At 43.4% G+C, this 13,033-nt stretch overlaps 1 protein-coding gene across 2 annotated transcripts in view; it reads right to left on the bottom strand.

Moving 5' to 3' along the window:
• LOC112223001 (raftlin) overlaps positions 1-13,033 on the bottom strand; it is a 71,694-nt gene that overhangs the window by 35,024 nt on the left and 23,637 nt on the right. For both annotated transcript variants that reach the window (XM_024385899.2, XM_024385900.2), the window contains exons 3-4: positions 6,550-6,727; positions 1,320-1,428 (exon numbers count right to left, since the gene is read on the bottom strand). In XM_024385899.2, the coding sequence (XP_024241667.1) occupies positions 1,320-1,428; positions 6,550-6,727 (287 nt within the window). The remainder of the gene's footprint in view (positions 1-1,319; positions 1,429-6,549; positions 6,728-13,033) is intronic.

Raw genomic sequence — 13,033 nt, 5'->3', positions numbered from 1 at the left:
GCATATAATTATAGAGGCACTCCCCCTCCCTCCACCCCTCTTCCCAGCATCAGCCATTCAAATTGAACTAGAGTTGATTGGATTGCAATGGCTCCAGCCCTGGCAGGACTGCATCCCAAATCAAGCATTGCTTTTCCCATTTCATTGTCATCTGGCATTCTATGTCAATATTGGGATTTTCCATCAAAATGAAATTGAAATGTTAACTGTCAAGCAGTGTTAATGATGCCATTCTCCATTTACATTCTGTCATAAGATCCAGCCAGAGGCAGTACATTCTGCTATCTGCAACCGGGGGACCAGGAGAATCCAAATCAAATCAGCATGGGTGCCATATCACAGGTTATCCTCTATGAAATGAAATTGTAAAACAGTCACATCGTTTCCTAGCTCCATTGTTTAATATCTATTGAACGTTCGCTCAGCACTTGCACATTTTTATTCCCAGACAAATTGCAAAATGGAATTGCCAAGATGAAAATAAAAATATTGTATCTCATTTGAGGGTAACGTTGCCAGTCAATGACGGAGAGGGATCATTTCTACTGAGTGTGTGTGTGTGTGTTAATGTGGGTCGACTCGGGTGTGAAGGTAATGGATAGCCTTTGAAATGGTCCGTATTGAATGGAAAATCACACTACTGTGTATTGCACATGCTCAGATCAGAGAAACAGGTAAACGTCATATGTTTCTGTTACATTGCTATTTATAATGACAAGTCTTTTTTGCTTTTAATAGATGCCTGTGATATCTCCTAACATGATATGGTTATGGCCATCAGCTTGCTTGAGAGTGGTTAGTGTTACCATGTCCTCAATGCAGAATGAGAGCAACCCTCTGTAAAGACTTTCATTTTCCAGTTCTACATAGGCTACATATTTCCTATTTTTCCAGATATTAGAGAGAGTGCTCCAGGAGCCGATAGTTTGAAGGTTAGAATGAAACTCAGGTCCTCAGGCGACTGGCCGGCTGAATTGATAACCCTTTTCTACTCCCCAATGTTTTATTAAAACTAAGGACCGTCTCGTCTACTGGCTGTGGAAAGCGAGTCGAGATAAAGAAGAAACTCAACAGAGTTTCCCCACAGCGCCTTTAGGACTTATAGGCTGGTCAGTTGTGTCTGTGATCTGAGTCCACTATACCCTTTTCACACTTATCACGCCACCTGAACAAAACTGTGCAGGCTTAATAGTTTCGTTCACATCGATGTCCTTTTCAGCACAGTTGTGGATGCCTAACCACTAACCCGGCCAGCTCAGTACAGCTTGGCGTGGCTCAGCTCGTCTCAGTAGTGTGACAGGGCCTTATCTGAGGCTCACCTTCTTGACATAGCCCTGGATGAGCTCAGGGGTGGGCACCTGGTCGGTAGACAGACACTGCTCCAGCTGCAGACGGTAGGGAGCACAGTTTGACTGGCTCTTCTCCAACCTGCGGTAGCAGCCCACACAGCAAGAGAGAGAGGAACAACACATTTCAGCCACAGTCACTTCAGTCATACACGATACAGACATACACCACATTCTGTAATACATCTCTGAAATGGTTGCACAGAGAAATCCTTGGAAATGAAGTATTTATGGATTTATGAAAATAATGTATTAATAAATCACATATGAGCCGTGTTAATGTAATTGTTGGCCTGTGTGACAAAAAAAAAGAAGGAGCACTTAACGTAGACACAAATCAGGATTGAAAGGGGCACATTAGGGTGGGATAGGAAACTCAATGCAATACAAATCTTGTCTTGTTTTTCCACTTATCAGTATTGTGGGTGGATGGAATCTATGTATATGGGTCTGTATTTTTCTATCTTCTCTGGAGGAAATCCCACAGCTAGCCCTGAAGGAGGCCAATGCCCCAGCTTCCATCGCTCTGCTTCACCTCTCATCCTGTTGACAACACGGATGGGACCCTTCCACCCTCGCCACAGCATGTGTGTGTATGTACAGCACGTACGTGTGTGTGTGTGTGTGTGTGTGTGTGTGTGTGTGTGTGTGTGTGTGTGTGTGTGTGTGTGTGTAAGGAGACTTTAAACATTATCCCATGCAGCCTAGGCCTAGCTCTCTCTCTGTCACACGGACTTCCCAACACAGAGGGAACCTGAGTCATCTCTCACAGTCAACAACAACCCCACAGAAGTCAGACGTCACGCCAGTCCCCCATCATTATGCAACTTATCCCAGATCAAATGTCAGTAGAAAACTGTGTCAAGGAAAATCTGCACATTGGATGCAAATGTTTTTGCAAACTTACTGTGCAATTCACAGCACCGTGAAGCGCCAATGTAAAGGAAAACCTCTGAAATCTTGCTATTTGTTTTCCACGTTCTGTAATTTGAAGTCATGAAAAGCAGATTGGATCTGTAAACTTGAGGAGGGTGTCACGCCCTGACCTTAGAGAGCCTTTTTATGTCTCTATTTGGTTTGGTTAGGGTGTAATTTTGGATGGGCATTCTATGTTTTGTTTTCTATGATTTTGTGTTTCTATGTTTTGGCTGGGTATGGTTCTCAATCAGGAACAGCTGTCTAACATGGTCTCTGATTGGGAACCATACTTAGGTAGCCCTTTTTCCCTCCTTTCGTTGTGGGTAGTTATCTTTTTTTGTGGCACTAATGCCCTGTAAGCTTCACGGTTGTTTCTTTCGTTTGTTGTTTTGTTGGCGACATTTTGAATAAAAACGCTGCACATTGGTCCACTTCTTTTGATGGCCGTGACAGAACTACCCACCACCAAAGGACCAAGCAGCGTGGTGAAAGGGACTCCTGGACATGGGAGGAGATCCTGGACGGTAAGGGACCCTGGAGGCAGGCTGGGGAGTATCGCCGTCCAAGGGAGGAACTGGGGGCAGCTAAAGCAGAGTGGCGGCGATATGAGGAGGCAAGTCAGCAAAGCAGGCACAAGAGGCAGCCCCCCCAACATGTTTGGGGGTGGCATACGGGGAGATTGACGGAGTCAGGTTATAGACCTGAGCCAACTCGCCGTGCTTACCGTAAGGAGAGAGTGACTAGTCAGGCACCAGGTTATGCGGCTCTGAGCCATGTGTCTCCGGTGCGCTCTCTGCAAGCTCCCCGCAGTTGCCGTGCTAGAGTTGGCATTCAGCCAGGAGGGATTGTGCCGGCTCAGTGCTCCTAGTCTCCGGTGCGTCTCTTCGGCCCGGGTTATCCTGCGACAGCTCTACGCACGGTAACCGCTGTTCACCAGGAGAACCCAGTGCGGCCTGTGCCAACTTCCCGCACTTGCCGGGCTAAAGTGGGCATGCAGCCAAAAGGAGAGGTGCACGTGGTAAGCACCAGGAACCATACTTAGGTAGCCCTTTTTCCCTCCTTTCGTTGTGAGTAGTTAACTTTGTTTGTGGCACTAATGCCCTGTAAGCTTCATGGTTGTTTCTTTCGTTTGTTGTTTTGTTGGAGACATTTTGAATAAAAAGGAAAATGTACGCTCGCCACGCTGAACCTTGGTTCACTTCTTTTGACGGCCGTGACAGAGGGCTCAAATCCATAATGTACAAAGTGGGAGAAAAGAACTAGTCTCCCATCGCCTCTCTAGAGGTAAGGACTTATTTAAAAATACCCCCATCACCTGCAGTCCATTTTCTCGGTGTGAAACAGGTTACTTGCATTCAACCCCATTGATCTGCTGTCTACCGCCAGGCTGCTAGAGTAAGTGTCAAACGCATGCCTGGCTCCAGCCTGCAACTGGTCTGACTGCAGCCTCCTCCTGGGTGTACATCTACATCTGACTTCCCACTCCTTATGCAGACTGCTGCTGCTATCTATTCAGCTGCACTGTCAGTCAGGTTCAACCGTTCAAGGTTCTGTATCCCGGACCACAGGGACTATTAAAGGCACAGTCTGGGATTTGGAATCTGGGGATGGTTATTTTAATTCTTGATATGGCGGGGCGTGATGAAGTTTTTTGAAACCCAGAATGTAGCTTTAAACCCAGAAGCCCTCACGTCGGGCGCCAAAATCGCAATTCCAAAAATCACAATCTCCATGACAACGGCTCGGTCAGGCTCCACCATCGAACCTGTGTTTAGCAATCTTTCATCCCTGCCCTTTAATAATATAGCACATATTTTTCTAATGTCAGCTTTTCACAGAGTCATGAATAATTTCTTTGGACGAATCCCCTCTAATGGTTTCTGGTCCATACAGCTCTCTCCCCGAGCGCATGTGAATTCTACAATTATCCAATAGATGATGAATATATCCCATCAGACACTGCCTGGTGAACTGTAACCCCTCTACGCCGCAACCAAATTGAACATTGGGAAATTTGACAGTTGACATTTGAAAATTAAAATGGTCCTATCCATTCTCTCTGATCCACAGATTTGAGCAGGTTACCACGGTCACCAGTGACAAATCACAGTCAAAGAGACAACAGGCTTTTAAAGTTATGGCCTACTTAAAGATGCACTCCAGGACCTTAAGCACAACAAATTCAGAACGTATAGTACAAATTGGATTGAAAATGTATAATTGCAAAATCGACAACATTTGCAGGACATAACATATCATACAAAATGAATGACGTACTGTAGTACCCAATTTGATGACATAGTACACACAAAAAATGGACCACTTTTGGCTCGTGAGCGCCACTTTCAAAACTACTGGCTGAAATTATACAAGTTTGAGAGTTTATCTTGAACTAAATAGTTGTTCCAGGTGACAGTGTTTAACATGAACAATACTGGCTCCCAGCTCTATATAAGCTACCTGCCCCTGTGTAATTCCTGGCTCTAGAAGCTTTTGCAATGTCACACTACTGTGCAGCTATACCCTTGTTCACTGAGGCTTTACAATTGAGGCTAATACTGTAGAAAATTGGTTGGGATTGTATCCAAAGAGACATTGTGTGCATACTAAACACAGCACATCCAGCTGCTGCTAAGCATAGCCTAGCTGCTGTTCTTGTTCTGGTTCTCACACACACACTATCTCTCCCCCTCTGTCTGTCTCCAGCTGACGCATAGCGCACTGCAGAGCGAAGAAGACACTTTTGGGTCTGTTTGCTTTGGGAGAGTGATGAATGGTTGCGCTGTCATCTGCAGTTTTGGCTCCCTGATTCAAGGGACTGACAAGGGAATAGGAGAGGAAGATGCTACCTGGTTGATTTTTTTGTTTTGTTCTTTCTCTTTTATCCCACCCCTCCCCCCCGGGGCTGGTGCTGATGTGAGCAGCCGTCTCCACGGTGACAGACTCTGAGATAAAGCAGGACGGTTTGGCCGGAGCCATCAAAGGATAGCAGCCCTTTCCCCTTTCTCTCTTTCTAACTCCCGCTCGCTCGGTCACACTCCAGCTGTGATCTTGTTTTCTCTCTCTACCGCTTTCTATTCCTCATATTCTCTTTTTTCCTTCAGAGGAAGGCAACCATGTCGGTGTGTAAAAACCATGCTGCTGCCCATTCATCCATCCCTTTTCATACAAAATCAATATTTATGTGCTCCCAGCATAGGATTAGTGTCTGGAACTTGTTTGTGAGTGGTTTTTGTGTAGAGACAGTGGGAGAGAGGTGTGATGTATTTCCCTAGACCATAGGAGCTCATTAATGGGCACAGGCTGTCTTTAGAAAGAAGGCAAGAGCCACCCGAGTGGATGGATTGTTGTGCTTTACAACTAACTAAATCCTCCACCTGTACCAGCCAAATGGTTTGATCCTATCAAGACAACACTAGGCAACCAGGAAGCACAAAACAAGAACAACAGGGCACGGAGCCTAAACCCCAATATACTGAGGAATGTGCAGTAATTATTTGTCCATGTTTGGAATGATTTATTTTAGGAATCTCGAGATTAATTCCTGGATGATAATTCAATGAGAGGAGAGTCCAGGGATTTATGGAGTGTGGCGTCACTGTCCGACCCCAGGGCTCTGGATCCACGAGAGAGAACAGACCAGGCCATAAAACACTGTTAAGAGGGGAGAGTGAGAGGTTCAACTGCTGCCCCTCTAACCTCTCTGTGGGGAAAGTGACTAGTGAGTGTCTGGTTCTGCTTCACACAGGCAGTCATTCCCAGAGACAGACCTGCATGTGGCCTAACACGTATGAAACCGCTGTCCTTCATAACAGCCAGCTGGTAGAACACAGGGCACACGAGGCAAGCCAGACAGGGCTTCAGCCGGAAACCACCACTACCAGCACCACCCCACCATGCCCTTCACATACACTTGGAGTAAAACCATGCCCTGATCCAAGCTGACTCTCACCCAGGGCTCGCTGACAGGTGCCCGGGTGGAGGGCAGACATGGGGGGGCAGCTATGACTTTGGCCCATTCCACATGTTGGCCGGAGCATCAAAAGCTTGGAAAGAGATTATTTGCTTGCTAATGACCAAAACAACAGCCCTGTGACAGCTAGCCCAAAACAACCTCTGTAATACCAATGTCTACATCCATGTAGTAATATACATTTTTATTTGCTGTACATGTTACGTAATGACAAAGCTTACATAAACACAAATGTATTGACCCTGGATAAGGCTTCTGCTAATTGTGTCAATGAAGGTGCTCTGAATGAGTGCAATGTGTATGTACTCGTACCCATTATCGAGTCGGATCAGCACGGCCCTGTAGAGCTGGTGCTGGGGGCTGACTGCGTCGGAACCACAGGGATGAATGAAGGGGTGAACGGCAACTAGGGAGAAGCCCTGCTGGTACAGGTCCTGGAGCTGGGCTGGGAGCTCCCGCACAGACGAAAGACACAGTGTAGATGAGCCATCTGAAAGACAGGGAACGAGAAAAGGTACAGATTCTGAAGAACGTGTGTGTGGTTGGTTCAGGTGTTTTGTCATGGTAGTGGAAGTTATAGTGATAGTACTGACTATAGTTGTAGTCCAGTGAATGATACTCAAATTCAGGTAAAAGTGATAAACAGAGAGGAGATTCAGCAACCTTTGGAGGACAATGGAATTCAATAAATAAAAGCTTCATTGTTAAAAGTAGAACCGAAGCGTTTCGGCTGTTGGTCTTCCTTCGGACTTTTAAACGTACACAGGGAACTATCATGTACAAGAAAAGAAAAGTCTCAAAAAAGGTTACATTTAAATGGAATCTAGTGGAACTCATCCATGACCAGGTCAAATAGAGATACGGAGGGAGGTCAACCAAATTGCCTAACAGAAAACATCCCTATCAAATGTCATAATACTTTACTGCAGTACAACAACCCAAACGTAAGCAGGACCGGATGTCAGTGTTGATCCACGGAGCATTTTCAGTTTGTTTTGGCAATTAGCATCATGCCTTTGGCTTTGGCTCCCTGGTCTGAGAGTTGATAAGACAGGATAAAAATCCAATCAAAGCTGATTGTTTAGCTCTATGATACGAGCCGCTTTCCGAGGACAGCTTTGATGCCTTCTCGACAGGGCTTAACCTCCCAATAGCAATAGCAGTGGTGAAGACAGACGCTTGGAATTAACAAGATAGTAGACTCGCTGAGTGACCAGATATTTTGACGTGGGGGGAGAGGGAGGGGGGGTGTATTTTAAGCCTAGTCGTCTCAGCACAATCCAAGCAGCTCGGCCAAGCCATCCACAGCTCCAGAACACGCTGTGAGGCGACATTTAAACAGGTCCAAACAGTTTGCCCGCTTGGGAGACAGTCAAGACAAAGAGCAGGATGGAGGGGTGAAACAAGTTGTGGGAATGTCACTGCTGTAATTGGAATCAATGCGGCATAAAGTGGGAAGAAAAAGGCAAAGTCCATGGGAACGTCGGAACGGAAAGTATATGAGAGGTCACGGTCAGGGAAGGATCATTTGGTCATAGAGAAATATTCACAACTTCATGTCATCAACAAGAAAATGCTTAGGACCTAATTAGTGTAACTCTCACATTAGCATTTGTGGTTGAATAGATCCAACAGAGTGATGGTGCTACAGACATGGGTTCACTCAAGCGAAATGATGAAGTTAGTGTTTTCCCAGTCAAACCACAAATCAAAAAGACATAATGTGCCTGTTTCTATTTGCCATTTACTTTGGTTGATACATTTCACTGTGTTAATTGAGTGTCTGTGAATTAATATGACAACTCAATTGTTCTACCAATCTATAGCACACTACTGTAACACAATAGTGTGACTAACAGTATAGTATATCGGGTTTCCCAAACTCTGTCCTGGGCCGAATAACCAAGTCATCATCAAGCTTTGATTATTTGAATCTGCTCTGTAGTGCTAGGGCAAAAAATAAAACGTGCACCTGGGGGGCCCCGGGCCCGAGTTTGGGAAACCCTGCAGTATATCACCAGTACAACAATAAAGGAAAGGAGAGCAGTGGAGCTTGTAATGCCAACCAGGAAACAGCAGCATTGTGGAGGAGATGAAAGCTGATTCAGTGAGGATCTGAAGTCTCTCCTGGGCATGGAACCAGAGGTTCATTGTGAAACAGCTACAAAAAAAAAATCATCTTTCCCCTCAGGCCAGTAACTGGTTGGCTAAAAATATCCCCACATTTTCTCAATCACACTCTGTCCTACTCCGACACAATACAGGAGCTTCCAGAGCTAAAAGGCATGACAGAGAAAGGAAATAGGCCACCCTCTCAAAATGTGTGGAACATCATTTCTTTTCTGCCCTACTGCCGTTGGAAATGTAATTAATCCTTCTGTGATCTGTGATTTTATTTTCTTGTTTTGGTGATCCACAACCTCTTTTCCCTTTCCCTTGAGGCTTGGTTCTGTGCTGTGTATGTATGCTGGGTCTGTGAGATGGTGTATATATAATAACGTGACTAGAATTCTCTCTGCTTACTTTCAGAACACTCCATTGAGATGAGTAAATATAGAATATGTTTTTCATTAAGAGCCAATGGAAACACACCCATAGGGGACTTCTTAAGTTGCCTCTAATCGCTATGAGAGCTGATCCTGAAATCGAATCCAAAAGCCGTCATACCAACCGATATGTATATTTATCATTCAAACATCTCTTTTGAAGCCTAGTGCAGGGTAATGCGAGGTCTCACAAAAATGTGTGACGCGGTGAGAGCGTTTATTTGGCAATAAGACCCTGTTATCCATACAGAAACCCATTTTTTTAAGTAGATAAATTCAGATTAGATTCTGTGCAGTATGTGTATATCTCAAGTCAATGCTTGCGTTTAATATCGTAAACGTGAGGGCCCTTGTTTGAAAAGCCCATATTCAGACTGAGGCAGTCTGGTTAACGTTATCAACAAATTGGAAGCCAATTTCTTTTCCCTTTTTTTTGTTTACCCAGAAAATAAATTAACTTACATAAACAGAAGGGAAAAAAATGAATCGTACCTTGACAAATAATGAAAGAAAAGGCTCCTGGCTGACAGCCAATAAATTAGTTTTCTGTCAAATTCTGTTAGCACAGAGTCATCAAACAAAATACTCCCATTTAACAACGAAGTGTGGGATTTAAAAATATATATTATCTGTTTCTCCAGGTTATGTCCACACACAGGCTATACTAGATGAAAATAAGTTTAACTGTTGGATCCTATTTTTGTAAAAATAAAGTTATTAGTTCAGTTGATCTTCTTTACGTGGCAACTGCCTGGCATTGACCACATATGCACATGAATACATTTTCTTGTGAGTCATCCTCAAGAACATGATGATCCAAACAAGTTTCAAATATTTTTCAATCATCTTGGTCCTACTACATAATACATTAGTGATATACAGTGCTTTCGGAAAGTATTCAGACCCCTTGACTTATTCTAGAATGTATTAAATTAAAACAATTCCTTAGCAATCTACACAAAATACCCCATAATGACAAAGTGAAAAAAAGAACAGAAAAACATGATTTACATAATTATTCAGACCCTTTGCTATGAGACTCGAAATTGAGCTCAGGTGCATCCTGTTTCCATTGATCATCCTTGAGATGTTTCTACAACTTGATTGGAGATCACCTGTGGTAAATTGAATTGATTGGACATGATTTGGAAAGGCACACACCTATCTATATAAGGTCCCAAGGTTGACAGTGAATGCCAGAGCAAAAACCATGCCATGAGATCGAAGGAAATGTCCGTAGAGCTCCAAGACAGGATTGTGTCGAGGCACAGATCTGGGGAAGGGTAGCAAAACATTTCTGCAGCATTGAAGGTCTCCATGAACACAGTGGCATCCATCATTCTTAAATGAAAGAAGTTTGGAACCACCAAGACTCTTCCTAGAGCTGGCCGCACGGCCAAACTGAGCAATCGGGGGAGAAGGGCCTAGGTCGGGGAGGTGACCAAAAACCCAATGGCCACTCTGACAGAGCTCCAGAGTTATTCTGTGGAGATGGGAGAACCTCCCAGAAGGACAACCATCTCTGCAGCACTCCATCAACCAGGCCTTTATGGTAGAGTGGCCAGACAGAAGCCACTCCTCAGTAAGAGGGACATGACAGCCCGCTTGGAGTTTGCCAAAAGGCACCTAAAGTACTCTTAGACCATGAGAAACAAGATCTCTGGTCTGATGAAACCAAGATTGAACTCTTTGGCCTGAATGCCAAGCGTCGTGTCTGGAGGAAACCTGGCACCATCCCTACGGTGAAGCATGGTGGTGGCAGCATCATGCTGTGGGGATGTTTTCAGTGGCAGGGATTGGGAGACAAGTCATCATCGAGGGAAAGATGAACGGAGCAATGTACAGATAGATCCTTGATGAAAACCTGCTCCAGAGCTCTCCGGACCTCAGACTGGGGCAAAGGTTCACCTTCCAACAGGACAACAACCCTCAGCACACAACCAAGACAACGCAGGAGTGGCTTCTGGACAAGTCTCTGAATGTCCTCGAGTGTCCCAGCCAGAGCTTTACGAACAATTTCTTTGACCTCATGGCTTGGTAAGTATTTCAGGGTAAGATCTGCACCTGTTGTATTCGACAAATGTGAAAAATACAATTTTATTCAATTTTACTTGAACCCGATCGAACATGGAGAGACCTGAAAATAGCTGTACAGCGATACACCCCATCCAACCTGACAGAGCTTGAGAGGATCTGCAGAGAAGAATGGGAGAAACTCCCCAAATACAGGTGTGCCAAGCTTGTTGCATCATACCCAAGAAGACTTGAGGCTGTAATCATTGCCAAAGGTGTTTCAACTAAGTACTGAGTAAAGGGTCTGAACACTTATGTAAATGTGATATTTCAGTGTTTTTTTATTTATCAATTTGCATTTCCTAAAACCTGCTTTTTCCTTGTCATTATGGGGTAAAAAAAAAAAAAAAAAAAAAAAATGAGGAAAAATTAATTAATTAATTTTAGAATAAGGCTGTAACGTACCAAAATGTGGAAAAAGTCAAGGGGTCTGAATACTTTCCGAATGCACTGTATATTTAATCGAGGCTGTATATTTCACCTGGGTATTCACACCCCTTGACTTTTTTACATTTTGATGTCTGTCTTACAGCCTGAAATGTAATTTAATTAAATGTAGATTTAATTATCTGGCCTACACACAATACCCCAAAATGTCAAAGTGGAATTATCAGTCGAGCAGTGAATTTCAAACACAAATTCAACCACACAGATCAGAGGTTTTCCAATGCCTGGTAAACAAGGGCGTCTATTGGTAGATCTGTGAAGAGAAAAAAACAGACATTGAATATCCCTTTGAGCATGGTGAAGTTATTAATTACACTTGGGATAATATATCAATACCCTCAGTCTCTACAAAGATGCAGGCGTCCTTCCTAACTCAGTTGCCGGAGAGGAAGGAAATCGTTCAGAGATTTCACAATGAGGCCAATGGTGACTTTAAAACAATTAGAGTTTAATGGCTGTGAAAGGAGAAAATTGAGGATGGATCAACAACATTGTAGTAACACTGTCATGACCCATATATTTACACCTGATGTGACATACAGTATATTGCTTTATTTTATGGCCGGTTATGATGCATTCATACGTTTCAAAACCTACATTTATTAAAATGTGTCAGATGTAATCACTGCCAAAGGTGATTCTAACATGTATTGACTCTGGGGTGTGAATACTTATGTAAATGAGATATTTCTGAATTTCATTTTCAATACATTTGCAAACATTTCTAAAAACATGTTTTTACTTTGTCATTATGGGGTATTGTGTGCAGATAAATATTTAATCCATTTTGAATTCAGGTTGTAACACAACAATGTGGAATAAGTCAAGGCGTATGAGTAACGTTTTGATGGCACTGTAAATGTGACATATTATACAACGGTGGGTCTAATCCTGAATGCTGATTGGTTAAAACCGCATTCCAGACGGTGTCTATTCCACAAGTTACCACCGACTAAATCTATGACGTTAAAATGCCTATTTACTCTGATCCATCTGGCTGCGCAATCTGCTGTCTCATCAGCCCAGCCAGGCAATTTATAAACTTGATCTCCACTATAAAAAGCATCAAGACATTATCTCACATTTCTTTGAGACTAACATTAAGATTTCAACAGCAGAGATTTGTATAAACCTTGCTGTCTGTCTCTCCAACATTTGCAACATTGTTTCAATATTCAAATTCGACCTCCAGCTGTCCCATAGTAATGAATGTTTTGGGAATCGGGAAGTCTGAACGTTTTGCAGTCTTTCCAGCTTCAGTTTGAATTGATTGTATTAGCTGTGTAGTTGGCTAGCTCCTGTGAACAACAGTGTCCTGACGAGAAAGCACATTTTCTATGCCAGGTGAAATCGTGCATCATCAGCTCCTTGTTATGAATGTATCCAAATAAATGTCACAGCTTAAACAAATGCTAATGCAGCTACTTCGTTGTTATTCTGGCTACACTGTTTAACGTGACTGTAAGTTAGCTGTAATTGGCTAGCTAGCAAGCAAGGGATAAGAATGTTGCCAGCCAATATGGCAATGGAACATTTAGAATGAATTCCTGGGTCACGTCCGTAGACACTCAACAAAAAGACTGAACGACTGGGTCGCATTTCTGGCAACCGAACCGATAGAACAAACAGCTTGGGTAGCAACCCTAGATTTGTGTCAGGACTATTTCTTGTGGAAGGGTGAAATTGTATGAATAAAATCATAAAAAAATATTTTTTTTATGAAAATGTCA

This window comes from Oncorhynchus tshawytscha, linkage group LG23, assembly GCF_018296145.1.
Source record: "Oncorhynchus tshawytscha isolate Ot180627B linkage group LG23, Otsh_v2.0, whole genome shotgun sequence".
NCBI classification, from domain to species: domain Eukaryota; kingdom Metazoa; phylum Chordata; class Actinopteri; order Salmoniformes; family Salmonidae; genus Oncorhynchus; species Oncorhynchus tshawytscha.
Note: the sequence above shows the minus strand (reverse complement) of the source record. Positions and strands in the feature narration are given on the sequence as shown.